The sequence below is a fragment of the Heloderma suspectum genome, chromosome 1 (assembly GCF_057233095.1).
Source record: "Heloderma suspectum isolate Gila_16-S chromosome 1, 16-S_ref, whole genome shotgun sequence".
Lineage (NCBI taxonomy): Eukaryota > Metazoa > Chordata > Lepidosauria > Squamata > Helodermatidae > Heloderma > Heloderma suspectum.
In genome coordinates this window covers 364959282-364977179 of record NC_139458.1, presented here as the reverse complement: position 1 = coordinate 364977179, position 17898 = coordinate 364959282, and the positions used below count along the sequence as shown (strand labels likewise).

The 17898-nt window shown below is 41.0% G+C and overlaps 1 protein-coding gene across 4 annotated transcripts in view; it reads left to right on the top strand.

The window, feature by feature from the left end:
- The window catches only part of SIPA1L2 (signal induced proliferation associated 1 like 2), a 118736-nt gene that overhangs the window by 43350 nt on the left and 57488 nt on the right, over positions 1 to 17898 (top strand). For all 4 annotated transcript variants that reach the window (XM_084828136.1, XM_084828135.1, XM_084828134.1 and 1 more), the window contains exons 3-6: positions 6353 to 6486; positions 10352 to 10540; positions 14270 to 14444; positions 15898 to 16001. In XM_084828136.1, the coding sequence (XP_084684262.1) occupies positions 6353 to 6486; positions 10352 to 10540; positions 14270 to 14444; positions 15898 to 16001 (602 nt within the window). The remainder of the gene's footprint in view (positions 1 to 6352; positions 6487 to 10351; positions 10541 to 14269; positions 14445 to 15897; positions 16002 to 17898) is intronic.

The following is a 17898-nucleotide window of genomic DNA, read 5'->3' as shown; positions in this document are numbered from 1 at the left end:
TTCAGGCATGTCAGTTATATGAAGCACATTTGACTTGTATAGGAAAAGAACAGTCACATTTGTTTTTTCTGTCCTGACAATTTTGAACTGTCCTCTTATGACAATTATGTTTTTCCTTGCATGCCTTTTATTTTTCCCCAAATGAGTGAATACCAGTCATTCACTTATGTGGGACAAATGATGCAGTACAAATGATCAACTAGGGGGTTTCCACCAGCAATTTCCTCTGAGCCGGCTGCGTTTTGCGGTCGTTAGGGATAGATGGCATTGTGGCTGTCTAGCTGTCACCCCGGAGCTTATCAGGGAAAAACCGGATTTCCTGAGACTGCTTAAAGTCCAATTCTTTTCCTTAAGTCAGGTTCTCTGCAATATAGTTGTTGTATGTCACAATCCCCACATTTAGCTCAAGTATGCTAGCCCTGGCCAGGGGTGTGCCTTTCACCATGATCCCAGTCAAAGGTTGTTTCTGCCCATTGTACTGAATGAGGCTTGCCCTCTGAATGACCACAGAAATTACAGAGAACCCCCTCAAGTGACATGGCACATTTTAAAGCCCAATTGCTTAAGTGCAATTAAGCGCGATCTCGAGGCTCTGATTCAAAGTAACTACTTCACAGCTTCCTTATAGCGATCCTGTGCATTAAAATGGGGGCTGGTTTCCTTATCTTTCCCAGAACAAATCCATTAGTGTCTCCTCAGAAGTAACTCCCATTGTGGTCAATTAGATCTTGCGGGTTAAAATAGGGGCTGGTTTCTGACTTTGCGTTCTCCCCTGCCCCCTTTCCCAGCACAAGCATATGTGTGTCTACTTGGAAGTAACTCCTATTGTGCTCAGTGAGGCTTGCTCCTGAAATGCAGGTGCATCTGGACTTTCAGGGAAAGGAGAAGGGGGGGGAGAGGCAGTCTCTCTTATTGGTTGAGCAGCCCTTGCCAGTCAGATGACATTCACTCCAACCCCCACCAGGAAGTATGTTCTGTTACTGGTCCGGAGAAGCTGCTCATGGAAACCTGCTCACAGCAAAGGCTATTCCTTTTAAAAAAAAATCTGGTACTCCTTCATTAGCTTCTCCTTCCATTGTCATGGAAACACGGCCTAGGACAATGATGCAGTACGAGCAACACCTGGCTACTACTGCAGACAGGTAACCCAGCTTCCACCAACAGAAATTCAGTAGTAGAAGCAGTGCCCCTTCGTTCCTCTCCCACAGACAGCTGCTATTTCTCCCCCACCCTCCAGCCCCTTACCTGGAGCCAAGTTCAAGAGGGAAAGCAGGCTTGACCCCTCCCTTGCTTGTCTGAAGCAATGTATGGCTGGGAAAGGATAATTGAAGTAGGCAAAGTAACATTGGAGAAAGGACTGGAAGGATTCTATCTAGGGTGGCAATTTATGAATCACTAAAAAAGAGAACATTCATCACCAAAAGAGAGATCTTGCATTTGCATAAAATTTGTATATGCTTATTTATATGAATAGATGCGAATTTATAAATAATTATGATTTAAATAGAAATATAGTGCATCACACATAGTGGGGAAGACTGTGACCAGATGTGTCTGCTGCTCTGTCTACTGCCCAGATGCTAACTGGTGATGGGCAACAGTTCTTACAGTTCTTTGTCTTTAAACTGGAATTGGACAGGACACAGCCCTTCAAACAGAGGATGGCCCTCTGGCAACCCTTCAAACTGAGGACTGTCCTCTGTGAAAGAGAACATATGGCTATCCTTATTCTTTCGCTCAGTCTGCTCCTATCAAACATAAAGGGCTTTTAGCTCATTTTGAATCAGCATAGTTTTTGGCCCAATGGACTGAAAATTTTATACAGATTTGGAAGTTCAAAATCAAAACTCTTCAGTCTCAAGACAGAATACAAGTTAGAAGATACACATTTCTCATTAGACTTACATAGTTATTGGGGCTATTATGAGGCTAAATTATGTTACAATGTAAAAACTCTGCTTCAAAGAACTACTCACGCAAAGGTCTTGCACTAGCCCAGAGGAATTTACATTCCCAGTGAACAGCTGACTCCCATGCCATATTATATATAGTTCCTGAATCCTCCTCCATTTTAAAAACAAAGCTTGTTGACTTGCTGTTCAAGAAAAATCTAAAATATCCTTGGGCTCACAAAACTGGCTTCATGAGTCTATGGATCCTAGCCTGTGTAACACCAACAATAACCATATGAATTGCAGGGTGCTGACTGACAACTTGGTTAACCATGAAGCAGATTTGATTGTTGTTGTTTATTCGGTCAGTTGCTTCTGACTCTTCGTGACTTCATGGATCAGCCCACGCCAGAGCTTCCTGTCAGCCATCGCCACCCCCAGCTCCCCCAAGGTCAAGTCCGTCACCTCCAGAATATCATCCGTACATCTTGCCCTTGGTCGGCCCCTCTTTCTTTTGCCTTCCACTTTCCCTAGCATCAGCATCTTCTCCAGGGTATCCTGTCTTCTCATTATGGGGCCAAAGTACTCCAGTTTTGCCTTTAATATCATTCCCTCAAGTGAGCAGTCTGGCTTTATTTCCTGGAGTATGGACTGGTTTGATCTTCTTGCAGTCCAAGGCACTCTCAGAATTTTCCTCCAGCACCGCAGTTCAAAAGCATCTGTCTTCCTTCGCTCAGTCTTCCTTATGGTTCAGCTCTCGTAGTCATAGGTTACTACGGGGAATACCATTGCTTTAACTATGCGGACCTTTGTTGTCAGTGTAATGTCTCTTCTCTTAACTATTTTATCAAGATTTGTCATTGCTGTCCTCCCAAGAAGTAAACATCTTCTGATTTCCTGGCTGCAGTCAGCATCTGCAGTAATCTTCGCGCCTAGAAAGACAAAGTCTGTCACTGCCTCCACATTTTCTCCCTCTGTTTGCCAGTTATCAATCAAGCTTGTTGCCATAATCTTGGTTTTTTTGAGGTTTAACTGCAACCCAGCTTTTGCACTTTCTTTTTTCACCTTCGTCATAAGGTTCCTCAGCTCCTCCTCGCTTTCAGCCATCAAAGTGGTATCATCTGCATATCTGAGATGGTTAATGTTTCTTCCAGCGATTTCAACTCCAGCCTTGGCTTCATCAAGTCCAGCACGTCGCATGATGTGTTCTGCATACAGGTTGAATAGGTAGGGTGTGAGTATACAACCCTGCCATACTCCTTTCCCAATCTTAAACCAGCCCGCTGTTCCGTGGTCTGTTCTTACAGTCGCTACTTGGTCATTATACAGATTCCTCAGGAGGCAGACAAGATGACGTGGTATCCCCATACCCCCAAGAACTTGCCACAATTTGTGATGATCCACACAGTCAAAGGCTTTAGAATAGTCAATAAAACAGAAATAGATGTTATTCTGAAACTCCCTGGCTTTCTCCATTATCCAGCGGATATTGGCAATTTGGTCTCTAGTTCCTCGCCTTTTCTAAACCCAGCTTGTTCATCTGGCAATTCTTGTTCCATGAATTGCTGGAGTCTACCTTGCAAGATCTGGAGCATTACCTTACTGGCATGTGAAATCAGTGCCACTGTTTGATAGTTTGAACATTCTTTGGTGCTTCCCTTTTTTGGTATGGGGATATAAGTTGATTTTTTCCAATCTGTTGACCATTCTTGTGTTTTCCAAATTTGCTGGCATGTGGCATGCATCACCTTGACAGCATCATCTTGCAAGATTTTAAACAGTTCAGCTGGGATACCATCATCTCCTGCTGCCTTGTTATTAGCAATGCTTCTTAAGGCCCATTCCACCTCACTCTTCAGGATGTCTGGCTCTAGCTCACGGACCACACCGTCAAATCTATCCCCGATATTATTATCCTTCCTATACAGATCTTCCGTATATTCTTGCCACCTTTTCTTGATCTCTTCTGCTTGTATTAGGTCCTTGCCATCTTTGTTTTTGATCACACCCATTTTTGCCTGGAATTTACCTCTGATGTTCCTAATTTTCTGGAAGAGGTCTCTTGTCCTTCCTATTCTATTATCTTCTTCCGCTTCCGCGCATTGCTTGTTTGAAAATAATTCCTTATCTCTTCTGGCTAACCTCTGGAATTTTGCATTTAATTGGGCATATCTCCCCCTATCACCGTTGCCTTTTGCTTTCCTTCTTTTTGGGGCTGCTTCCAGTGTCTCAGCAGACAGCCATCTTGCCTTCTTGGTTTTCTTTTTCTTTGGGACGTTTTTTCTTGCCGCCTCCTGAACAATGTTGCGAACTTCTGTCCATAGTTCTTCCGGGACCCTATCTACTAAATCTAGTCCCTTAAATCTATTCTTCACCTCCACTGCATATTCATTAGGAATATTAGTGAGCTCATATCTAGCTGATCTGTGGGTCTTCCCTATTCTCTTTAGTCTGATTCTAAATTGTGCAATAAGAAGTTCGTGATCTGAACTACAATCAGCTCCAGGTCTTGTTTTTACCGACTGCATAGATGTCTGCCACCTTTGGCTACAAAGGATGTAGTCAATCTGATTTCAGTGTCGACCGTCTGGTGAAGTCCATGTATAAAGTCGTCTCTTAGTTTGTTGGAAGAGTGTTTGTTATGCACAGTGAATTGTCTTGGCAAAATTCTATCAGCCTATGTCCTGCTTCATTTTGTTCTCCCAGACCATGCTTGCCTGTAATTCCAGGTGTCGTTTGACTACCCACCTTAGCATTCCAGTCTCCTGTAATGAAAATAACATCTTTTTTTTGGCGTACTATCCAGTAGGTGCTGCAGATCCTCATAGAACTGATCTACTTCTGCTTCTTCAGCATCTGGTTGGGGCGTATATTTGGATCACTGTGATGTTAAATGGCTTACCCTGAATTTGAATTGAGATCATTCTGTCATTTTTTGGATCGTATCCAAGCACTGCTTTAGCCACTTTATTATTAATTATGAAGGCTACTCGATTTCTTCTGTGGTCCTCTTGTCCACAGTAGTAGATCTGGTGGTCATTTGATGTGAAGTGGCCCATTCCAGTCCATTTCAGTTCACTGACACCCAAAATGTCTATATTTAATCTTGACATCTCTCCAATAACCACATCCAATTTGCCCTGGCTCATAGATCTTACATTCCAGGTTCCTATGCTGTGTTGATGTTTAGAACATCGGATTCGTCGTTCACCACCAGCACCATTGGTTGCTAGCCGTCCTTTCGGCTTTGAGCTAGCTGTGTCATCACATCTGGGGCTAGTTGAACTTATCCTCTGTTCCTCCCCGGTAGCATTTTGACCATCTTCCGACCTGGGAGTCCCATCTTCCGATGGTATACCGACATATCTGTGGTTGTACTGATCCATTTAGTTTTCATGGCAAGAATACTCGGGTGGGTTGCCATTTCCTTCCCCAGGGATCGTATTTAGTCTGACCTCTCTGCCATGACCTTCCCGTCTTGGGTGTCCCTTCACAGTTTAGCTCATGACGTCATTGAGGTGCTCAAGCTCCAGCACCACGACAAGGTAACGATCTCGTTTGCTGGAGATTTGATAAACTATACTAATACAATTGTATTAAAAATTAAAGAAGTATCAGATGGCAATAGAACTCAATGGGATTAAAAATATACTGACATACAATATTTGAAAGTGCCTAATTTACTTATTCACAATCCAGGCAAAGATAGGCACATTTAAATACCACTGACTTAAATGGGAGTAATAGTTAACTCACTTCCATTGAAATAAATGAGATGTAAATATGTTTAACTTTGATTGGATTTTGCATTTACAAATGCCTGCGTTCTTTGTTTCCTGTAAAACAGAAGCAGTTCCCTCCTAATACCATTGAAATGATTGTAGAATGATTTGGAAGGGCAGGAGATCTTGTTTTAGGAAAATCCGGCTTGCCATTGTTAAATGTGTGTGAAATCTTTTTTCAACAGATTCTCAATGTCTCTGTCATCCAATGTACAAATGACAACATGTCCTGGTGCTCCAGAGTGATTCTCCTATATGGTAATCTCCGTGGGTTGTATTCAATATCGTCCCTCCACTGATGGGAGGCTTTTTGATCCAGCGGAGGCTCTGTCAGTGAAACAGGGAGAGAGGTGATTTTCACCATGCTGTACAGAAGGACTCCCAACGAAGGGGAATCAGCAAAAATGGCCTCCGCTGGATCAAAGTGCCTTCTTCGTCATTAAATTTGCTGTCTGTTTTCAGCAAAACATTAATTTATGTTGAACAGATGTCCTATCCTGAATAGACTCATCATACTTTTGGTGTGAAATTCTCCCTGCTCATCGGACATAATAAGGGTATAAAATAAATGGCAAGGAAGGGATTTCGAATCTCAACTAATGACATTTATCTGAGGAATAAGGAGGAATCTGTCAGCTTAATGTTTCTTTATTGTTTTCTCCTATTTATGTACTACAGAGCATCAAAACTACTTTGGAACAGATGAAAATTTAGGACCAGTAGCAGTCAGCATCCGAAGGGAGAAGTTAGAAGATGCAAAGGAAAAAGAAGGTTCACAGTTCAACTATCGTGTAGTGTTCAGAACAAGTGAGGTAGGATTTTCGCAGTGCTCCAGAATTGGGGTGGTAAAAGAGAAATAATAAATCCACATTTTCATGCCACATCTAACTTCTATTTTTGCTTATGTAGGCAGTTGTGTGGAGAACCTGGTTTGCATGACCACCATATACCCACTGTGACTTATTTAAGCCACGAGCGGTGATGCCTGTAGGCGCCAAATTGCCCTTTCAAACCCTTGGTCTGATTCAGCATGGCTCTTCTTATGTTCTTATGTGGTCCAAACCCAGGCAGCAGGGGATGTTTGAGGGTTAAACAACCCTCAAACAAACCATGGTCTGTTTGACATGGTCGGTTGTAGGGTTGTTTGAGGGTTATTTAACCCTCAAATGACTCCTGCCACCCGGGTTCGCACGACACAACAAATGAGGCAACCCCCCACCTGGGGCTGAATATTTAAAATGGCTGCCTACATGCACTGCAACCCTCCGTGGCTTAAATAAATCACAGTAGGCTGTGGCGATCATGTGAACTAACCCATTAACCTGGTTTGCACAGTCAAAATAAACCATGGTGACTTGTATAAGCCTATTGGCTTATTTAAGCCACCATGGCTTATTTAAATTGCTGCACGTGTGGTGTGTGATTTTCACAATCACTGCCCAGATGGAATGGCTTCTTGGAAGGGAAAGCAACCCTCTAGTAACCCATGGGCTGTTGTAGAGTTATTGGAGAGTTGTTTCCCCCTCGAACAAGTCATGCTACTTGGATTTGGACAACACAACAATTGCACCCAGCACACGCCACAATTTAAATAAGCCATGGTGGCTTATTTTGATCATGCGAACCGGCCTATTGAGTAAACTGTCCAATTGCAGGCATATGGCTAGCAGTAGTCCTCATGATGTGGGGTGGCTGGAGAAGGTGCTACTGCAGTCATGAAAACTGCTGCTGGCCTGACCATATCTTTCTGCACATTAGTATGTGCCCATGCGTTCCTGAGGACAGGCTGGAACTATTCACATGTACATACAAGTATTGTATGAACCTGCTCTCTGACTTGCCTCATAGAGTAGTTACATCAATGTCTAAATCTGAAATGGATGTGAGTCCAGTGTTATTCATCTCAAAACGTTTTTAAACTGTCAAGGGATCTGAGGGTGAAGCTTCTTAAAACAAAGCCATGGAATAATAAGTGATTATTTGCTTCCTTCTTGGTTAGTGGTTTGGTGTAAATGAGCTATGTGTACTATATCTGTACACTGATGTGTTCTGTACTTTGGGCAGATGGGAAAAGTGAATGACCTCTTCCTCTGTTATTAAAAGTGATGCATGTTCTTTTTTTTGTTTGACAGTCTGGAAATGCTTGATCATTTCAGATAGAGAGGGTAGCCCTCTTCTCCTTAGTCTTGGCATCTGTAAGCGTAGACCTTGTATACGTAGTTAATGTGTTCTTGTGTGCCCAGGTTTTAGAGTTACCTGCTGCTGGGGTAGGAAGTAGTCACTTCTATTAATATAAAGAGTAGAAAAGGAGATTAATTTGGGCAAATGAGCTCTAATTGGTGATATTTCCAACAAACCCCATCTGTTATACGATCCTTGAGAATTTTAACGTTCAGACAAAACCCTTTGGTACAACACGCACACACACTTTTCTGGGGAGGGGGGAATAACTTCATATTCCAACTACTCCAATCACCCACAATCTCCCTCATCCCCCACCACCTTTTATGCAGCATAACCATGATTTTCATGACATGGTCCTGTGCCTGGGGTAGCTGGCCCATCCTTGATTCCACTCCCATCTGTGAGGAGATGACTAGAGCATCGCGGTGAATGACACTTCTGTTTCTTGTTGCCAAGTCTGTTCTCCAGTTAGTTTTCACCTGCTAGAGTTCCTCTGCCTTTCTGTGCTCACCTCTGATAATATTTGCTAAAATGCCTTCTCAGTTTTGCAGTAGCTATTCATTTTGGATGCTTCCAAATGAGGCTTTTATTCTGCAAACATTTTGCCTTAAACACTGAATGGGGGGGAGGGGGGCAGTCATAATTGTCTTCAGTTTCTAACCTTCCCATGTTTATTGTCTTATTTTTCTTACCAGAAAAATTATGTTAAAAATCATAAGAAGGAAAAGCTGGAATAGCTGCACAATGGCTTTTAATTGGTAGTGCTAGGAGCCCTCCATCTGGAGACACCTTTTATTACGTTCTCCATGTGTGTCATTTTCAAGTTGTCTGACTCCTCTTAAAAGTTCAGTGGGTTGATAGCTGCACTTCCCGCACTGTATGTTGAGTTGGAAGTAGGCTTACAGAAGGAATTTGGGTGGCTTTTGAATAATCAAAACACACTGGAACCTAGCAGTTCGTATTTCAGAAATTCATTTCCCCCTCAGTTATAAGCTACTAAGGAATGGACCTGGAGGGAATGGTGCACTTTTCAAAGACAAACAGATGGTGAGCATGAGAGTATAGAGGCAGCAAACAGGCAGAAGATAAGTATGGCTGCACATGCTTGACAGAAGCAGATTATAGAAATATAAGCTGGCTTGGGAAGAGAGTTTGGAGGAAGAATGCTTCGAAAAATTTCAGAGGGGAAAGGGAAAGAAGGTTTATGACATACGGTTCCTCTTTAATAAAATATTTGAAATGTTAGGTATTTGTGATCTTGGAAATTCTAGCTGTTCAATGTTCTAACTATGTAAAGCATAGCAGGCCAGCGTATTGATGAAAAAGGACTGGCATTGTGTTAAAGGTTAAAAAATAATGGCATCTGAAGTAAACGGAGCAATGCTAATCACATTTAATGTACTTTCTTAGATAGATTTGACAAAGTACATATTTAAATCTGGCTTCTCATGGTAAAAATTCAACTAAATATCAACTAGGGGACCAGGTTATCTAAGAGACCGCCTGATGCCCCACCTGCCTGTGCTCATCAGGAGATACTCTACTGGTGGTGCCTAAGATACCGAAAGCGTTGTCCATGATGGTCTAGAAATGTGTTGTCCATGATAGCCTTTAATGTCTTCGCAGCCACCCACTGGAATTCCCTCCCAGCACAAATTAGACAGACACTGAGCCTTTGGGGTTTTCAGCATCTACTGAAAACATATTTGTTTCAACAAGCTTTTTTTCACAGTTTTATTATGCATTGTTTGTATATTGCTTAGAAATGTTTTAATGTAGTGATTCATAAATCTTGGTAAATAAATAAAAATAAGCTAGATTTCAGCTCAGTCTTTTTCCTTTTATTAATGGATCAAGGGAATGACAACTTAGCATGGCCGTTAAGGTGAATATTTGTAAAAATTCTTGTTCTTAAATCTTACACTGGCTGAGGCACACAGAGTTAAAGATACATTTTTCCAGATGGTTTGACTGACTGATATAGTTGATACAATTTGTTTAAGGCATGTGTGAGGAACCTGTGGCCCTCCATATATTGTTTTGCTACAGTGTCGAACATCCCTGACCATTGGTCATGCTGACTGGGGTTAATGGGAGCTGGGGTTCAACAACATCTGCAGACCCATGAGTTCCCTGCCCCTGATTTAAAATTTCTCTGGGAATTGAAAATTGAGGGTAGTGAAGTGGTTTTATGATAAATTCATCATGCAAGTATTATTGCTGAAAATATACCACCTGTGATACTGAGCATCAGAAGGGTTAACACTAAGTACTATTTACCAACATTTCAGTATAGACTTGTTTTAGATTTTTAAAACTTTCTACTTATTTTATCTACTTTTTAAATGTATTTGTGTTCTGTTTAATTTTGTTTTGCTCCATTTCTTTTGCCCAACACCGCAATGAATTAAGCATAAGTGTGTCTCCCTTTTTAGTTACTGAAGATTGTGTTAGAATTATAAATATTCAACAAGACTTCCACTCTCACTGTAGCTTACAACATTGAGAGGAGCCATTTTAGAAGATGCCATTCCATCTACTGCTAGACATGGCACAACACGTGGCTTGCCTCTTAAAGAAGTCTTCGAATATGTAATACCAGAACTGAGCATTCAGTGCCTGAGGCAAGCTTCCAACTCTCCCAAAGTCTCTGAACAGCTGCTTAAACTGGATGAACAAGGGGTACGTATTGTATGCTCTACCTGAACTTGTGTGCCTATGTGTTGTCTTATTGCAGTATTTCGTTGTCATAAACCTGAATCTGCAATCCAACCTGTTTGGGGAATTTAAGATTTTCAATAGTGATAAGTAAATGAGATTCCTAAGGAACTTAACAGAGAGTGGACTTCTTGCACTAGGAGAATTTTGTAGTTTAATAAGTAAACACTCTGTATTGGGGAGACATAGAGTGCATAAAAGCAGACAATCATTGGTTTGCAAGTCTTTCAACTTTTCTATTTTTTTCTTTTTTCATCATAATTAACACATCTTATTCATAATGGTGAATAATATACCACATCACCTAGTGATGTGGTATATTTGCTGGCTCAAACAGCTGAAATTCTAATTGGGACTATCGAATAAGTTAACACTGCATGCACAATTAAATGAACATATACTTCAAATTCAAAATGGTGAGATTATCTGGTTTCATACAGCATATCTACTTATCTGCAAAATTAAAAGACGTATTTACTCATTTGAAATAAAAACTGTGTGTGTGCATGCATGCATGGGTGGATACAATATGTAAAAGCAAGACCGCCAGTTTAACTAGCTTTCTTGATCTATGGAATAATTATTTATTCATCACATTTGTATCTTGGCCTTCCTCCAAGGAGCTCAGGGCACCATATATTGGGCTATCCCATTTTATCCTCACAACTGCCCTGGCAGGTGGGTGATCATGGGCCAGTCAGCCCTAGTTAACTTCATAGTTTAGCTGGAATCTTTACCCAGATCTCTTCAGTCCTAAGAGTAATGTTCTATACAATACACTACACTGGCTCAGTATCTCATAGCTTTTGTTCTATAGTCAAAGGTTGTGTTTTGATTTCTCAGTAAGTGTGATTGTGAGCCTTGTACATAGATTAATGTACATAGGCTAAAGGCAGTATAACAATTTTTTGTCACGTTGTGAAGCTTCAATAGCTGGAGAAAGTGTGAATAGAATTAATGTATGACCACTGGAGTCACCCTACTTTGATAATGCCTGAAATCATGATTAAGGTTGAAGAGTAGTAAGAGTGAGTCAATAGCTATGACAAGAAAATAATCACCATTCATTATCAACAGTTGGCACTACATACATGTTATAGACTATTTAACTTGTCATGACTGTCAGAAATAAGGAGGATGAATTTGGCAACAAACAAGGAACATTATTGTTTTTTAAATGGGAATGGAACTTTTACAAACTATTTTTCCAATATGCTTCACATAATGAGGAAAATAGGGAGAATGAATTATATTACTGCAAAGAGGAGTCTATCTGTCAAACTTCAAATAGCTGAAACTTAAGTTGGAGATATATTCTTAATTGCAAGAAGTATTCTTAATGCAAGAGTAACTAATCTGTGTAATAATTGTCAAATATTCTGGGGATTTCAAGTAGTGGCATCTGCCATATACAGTTGTTTCTATTTGCACTTCATCTTCTTAACGGATGGCTGCTTACAGTGAACGAACTAGGGGTTCATTTGCCCAGATGACAGCAGTAGCTGAAACTTTTGCGTATGCTCACCTCTTAAATCTGCCCAAATCAGTTTACATTGTGGTAAAGATAGACCGCAGTGGCTTAGTGGTTAAGATGCTGAACTGCAGACTGGAAGGTCGGCAGGTCAGCAGTTCGAGACCCGAGTGCTGCGTGACGGAGTGAGCTCCCGTCTTCAGTCCCAGCTTCTGCCAACCTAGCAGTTCGAAAGCAAGACATTGCAAGTAGATAAATAGGTACCGCCTCGGCGGGAAAGGTAACAGCGTTCCGTGCACCTCGGTGTTCAGTCATGCTGGCCACATGACCACGGAAGCGTCTTCGGACAGCGCTGGCTCTTCGGCTTAGAAACGGAGATAAGCACCGTACCCTAGAGTCGGACACGACTGGTTGGGGACACCTTTACCTTTTTAAAGATAAACTAATCCATTTGCATAGTGGATGTTGACTGTACTTCAGTGTACAAGATGATCCAAAAATTGCACATCACATTCACTTCAGTGACAATCTCACTAGGCTTATTCTCTTGTCACTCTCAAGAGAATAAAGACACAAATCCATAGGTTATAGTGTGGGTAGGGACTATGTGGAAGTATCTGTCACACCAACACCCAATGATTTTTTTCTCTCTACTACAGACATTGGTAGTGCACATTCTGGATAATACCCAGTTTGCACAATTATCACAGCTTAAAGTAGCCACGGTGGCTTGTTTAAGCCATGGCATGTGCCGGGCACTATTTGCCTAATTACCCACCTGGCTGTGGCTTATTGTGCCATCCGAACCTGGGTGACATAGCTTCTTGGAGGGGGAAACAACCCTCAAATAACCTAATAACCATGGGTTATTTGAGGGTTGTTTTCCCCCTCCAACAAGCCACGCTGCCTGGGTTTGGGCAACATGGGTGGGTTAGTGTATTTTTTATGACGTTTTTAATGTAGAATTTTATTGTTTTAACTGTTTTGTTGTACATCACCCAGAGTGGCTGGGTGACCAGCCAGATGCGCGATTAATAAATTTAATAAATAAAATAAACATGACAAGCTGCGCCCAGGTGGATAATTAGGCAGTTGGTGCCCAGCACGTGCCACGTGCCACCTTGTTTAAGCCATGGGGATCGTGTGAAGCAGGTTCTAAAGAGAGAGAAGAGAAATTAGTGTGCCAAAATTGGTATCAGCTGTCATTTTGGAAAGGTTCAGATATGCAGATTGTAAAATGAAAAGCGTTTCCAAGTTAATGTACAACAATAACTTCTGTAAACCGCCCAGAGAGCTTAGACAATTGGGCGGTATAGAAATGTAAATAATAATAATAATTTGCTCACTGCACTTCAGCTAAAAGTGTATAATTTTTGGACCATCCTGTACTTTTTCATTTTAATAACTAAGATATTCCTAACTTGCAGATTATAATAACAAAAAATAGCTGTAAGGCAGGGCAGCCCAACCTTTTTGGATCTGTGGGCACATTTCGGAAATTGAGAAACTACTGTGGGCACCACCACAAAATGGATCCCATGAAGGATATGGCTAGTCACATAATGGCTACCATGGGGGCCTGTCTAGTCAAGAGGTACAGGGCAGGGGGAGGGAGAGAAATAGCAAGGCTAGAGGCTGGAATGAAGGGAGAAATGGAAAGTTGCTTCCTGGGCTGCCCAATCTTCTTCAGTCCACATAGACCTTTCCCGTTTGTGTGTGCCCTCTCTCTCATCTATCAGCCTTAGCCTCATTATTTCTCTAGCCTCCCTTTCCTCACTATTTCTCCCCCATCCCTTGCCTTCTTTCTCTCCCTTCCTAGCCCCTAGCCTTGCTCTTTCTCTACCACTCACCCCTTTATCTTTCTGTTTCTCTCCACTTCCAGGCTCTAGCCTCACTATCTGTCCCCACCTCTTTACCTCACTGTTTCTCTTAGCCTCTAGCCTTGCTATTTCTCTCCCCTCTACCCCTTTGCCTTTCTTTCGCTTCCTGCCTGCTAAACAGCTGATTAGTGGCAGGTTCAGGTACAGGAAGGAGAACCTGGCTGGGGCCTTAACATTTTTCAATTTTTTATTAAAAAATGTTTTTGAAGGCAGCAGGGAGTGCCATTCCAGGCACCATTGGAGGTGCCTGTGCATTGGGGACCCCTGCTCTAAGTGGTTTTTAATCCTAAGGGCCCTGTCTTGTGCAGAATTTCTTCTGTTAACCTATTTTCCTAATTTCAGCTAAGTTTTCAGCACAAGATTGGGATCCTATATTGCAAAGCAGGCCAAAGCACTGAGGAAGAGATGTATAACAATGAGACAGCAGGACCTGCTTTTGAAGAATTCCTTGACCTTCTAGGTCAGAGAGTACGGCTGAAAGGCTTCAGTAAATACCGAGCTCAACTAGACAATAAAAGTAAGTTTCAGTAACAAAATACAGTAAAAGTAAAATTCAACAGTGAGAGATTGTTATTTTGCTAAAATACCTTCTGTATATGCAGAGTCTTTCTCCCTTGTTCATAAATTCAAGAATTGTCCGAAAAGGTTATATCAGACTTGCAAATAGAGGGCTGATCATACAATATACACCCATCAACTTGGGACCTTGGCTCCTCCCCACCCGTTTGTAAGTAGCTGCTGTTAGTGCCAACCTGAGGAAGCAGCACAGTACTAAGACTGCAGGTCATAAAGCCAAAAAGACAGAAATGGAACTGGGAAGGGCTACCCCTAAGCTGAGGGTGCTCTGTCTCATGACACTTAGGAAGACTTCAGAAGGAGCATCTGTATTGCACTCCTTTTTACTCTTTCTGAGCTAGGGGTGCCCCCAGGGCAGGATCACTCTAGAACTAGGGTGGAGAACCTGCAGTGCAATGGCCACATGATGCCCTTGGCCTGATTTCATGCAGCCCTCAGCATCATCCAGCTCTCCAGATGCTGCAGACCCACTCTGGCTCTCTGGACTGGCCCTCTGGGAATCACTTTCTCTTCTGTTATGCTTGTGTGTATGAGAGACAGAGTGGTGGTGGTGGTGGGAGTAGAGAACGGTTGGGGTGGCACAGAAAGAAAAAGTTATGCAGTAGCTTTGGGCTCTGGGTCTGGAACCTGATTGGCTTTCTCCCATGGATCAATGGCCCTTTATAGGAAAAAGCATTCCCCATTCTACTCTAGAGAGACCAGACACAGCAGCGACAGCAAACATCATGTTTCCTTGGCTAGGAATAATGGATTTTGTAGGTGGCTGCTGTGTGAGTGCTCTGTCTCAGTGAAGGGCCTGCAGCTAATTAGTAACAGGTAATTTTTACTTGCTGCAGATGTTCAGTTGGGCACCCAGTTAAATGAAGGGTCCCCAACCTTTTTGGATCAGTGGGCTCCTTTGGAATTTTGAGAGTGTCATGAGTGCTCTCACAAAATGGCTACTATGGGGTGGGCTTGCCCTTTTGTAAATGTGACATGATAATCATGACCAATAACAAAACATTCATTTCTCAGAAGGCAAACTGGTGAGACTAAAAGAAAAATAATTTGCCCAAGAACATAAGTACAAGACAGAGGTGAGGACTGAGCTCCAAAACACAAAACCACTTTTGAATTCAAATAAAGGTGATGCTGAAAGGCAGTACTTTGCTTTGCGAAATGCCAGTGTTACTGTTTTAAAATAATTAATAAAAAAACTTAAGAAAATACAATTCAGGAGGGGTAGGGGGTCTGACGTGTGCCAAGTGATGATCCATGGGCATCACGTTGGAAACCCCAGGCAATAGGATGTATGGGCTGAGGAGGACTTAACATGGAAGTTAAGTGTTGTATTTGCTTAAATGTGTCTATATAATGTCTATATTGAGTGACTCACTTTTGGAATTTATTTTCAGCTGATTCAACTGGAACTCATTCCCTTTATACTACCTACAAAGACTATGAAATAATGTTTCATGTTTCAACTATGCTTCCATATATGCCTAGTAATAGGCAACAGGTATGTCCTCTTAAATCAGGCTTTTTGGAATTGTGTACAACTTCTTGATTGAGAACTTGGAAGTTGAATGTTACGTACTTGTGTTGAATTGATTGTTTTGAATAGTTTATGGAAATTGTGATTTTTACTTCACTAAAATGTTTAGGGTTTTTTTACTTTACTCCTGTTATGGTTCAGAGCTCATTTATTATAAATATTTCTATCCCACCTTTCTATTAAAAAAAATGTTCAAGGTGACCAACAGAATTAAAAACATAGAAGAAATTATTCCACTCCATTCAGTGGTATAGATATTTCAGGAGAGTTAAACGTTGTTGTTGTTTTATTAAAGAAACTGAATGTTGAATCCTACCACATAGTAATGTTCACTTAAGATTCAAGTATCTGTGATTCCATTTTTTCTTATTTTAGTGTACAGTTTTACACTAATTGCTTATTACTATGTCCCTCATCTCCTATACAAATAGAAAATACTGCATTATGCAGGAAATGCAATTAATGTATGAAAATATGCACTTGTATTTTATTTCTGAATAACTTAAAGCATTAAGGATGGCTAAAAATGACATGGCGCTTCAGGTTTGACAGAACCTTAGAGGTTGCAATTCTGAAGTTGATGGACACTTGCCACTGGCTTCAGTGGGATTAGGATTACCATTTTTTGTAAGGTTAACCCTGCCTTTGCCTGTATTGGTTGATACGAATAATAAAATCTTGGGCACAGATATGCTGAGTCCAAAGCCTTTCAGGTGGTCCAGTGACTACCAAGGTTTTTAAATGTGCAAGGAGATTTAAAATAATATCTATATTCAAATATTGTATAACATATTTCCAGAGTTATGAATTTAATTTGAGTGAATAAGAGCCATTCACAAATGAGATTACTGCTTAAAGTGTACCATTCTGCATGTTACTATCTGTGCAGATAACAGAAGAAACAATCCAAACTCCTTGTATACCTATGCAAGGAATAATTATTTTTGCAGACATATTTTCAGGTATTTATATTTCTATCAATGTCAGTAGTTGTACAGCCTGTTCTGTACTATTTTTACTCAGTCACATTGTTTGCAGTTGGATCTACTCCCAAGTAAGCATCTGTAAGATGCTCCTGCCCTGAAAGGCAGCCAGTAAATATTTTAAATAAATAAGAAGATTGAATAAAGACAGTGGGAAGATCTTCATAGCAGGAAAAATGATTGGTGGTACTGCTGTCTAATGAGAAAATATTGTAGTCACACAATTTAATGCAGTGCTAGAAATTATGTGTGAAATGCCAGGCTTTCCATGTGGTGCATTGCCCCTTAAATTTCTCTGGATCCACTGCAAATGCCAAAGATAATGTAAGTGTTGAATTCACATTTTGAAAGTTGTTTCCAAAGTGCTTACTGCATAAATATGCATTTATCTGCAAAGGTTTTAGCTCCTTCGTTGTAACACAATATGCAGAATACACTAGAACAATAGAACCTTTGAGAAACAGCAATCAATCTGTGGATGGTTTAAACTGCAACTTTGAACTATTTTAGAAACTACTTCTACAAGGCATATAACTAATGATGATTTCAAATATTTTTGTTTCTAATCACAGGCAATGGCAATAAATAATAGCATTACTTGATGTTAAATGTTGTTTGTCTTTGTCTTGGTTTTGCCTAATCCGTGAACATAGGAAATAGCCTTTTGCCTTGATCCACTTCTTCCCAGAATTGTATGGTGTCACTGTTGCATTTGCTTAGCCACTCATACCACTATCCATTTTCTTCCCTTCTCCTATATCTTTTCCAAATATTCCCTGTTGTGTCTTCCTATCTAGAGAAACTAAAGCCTGTTCTTGGTTTATTCTCAAAATATTCCAACTCTAATTCCATTATTTTCCCAGTAATGATCACACCTT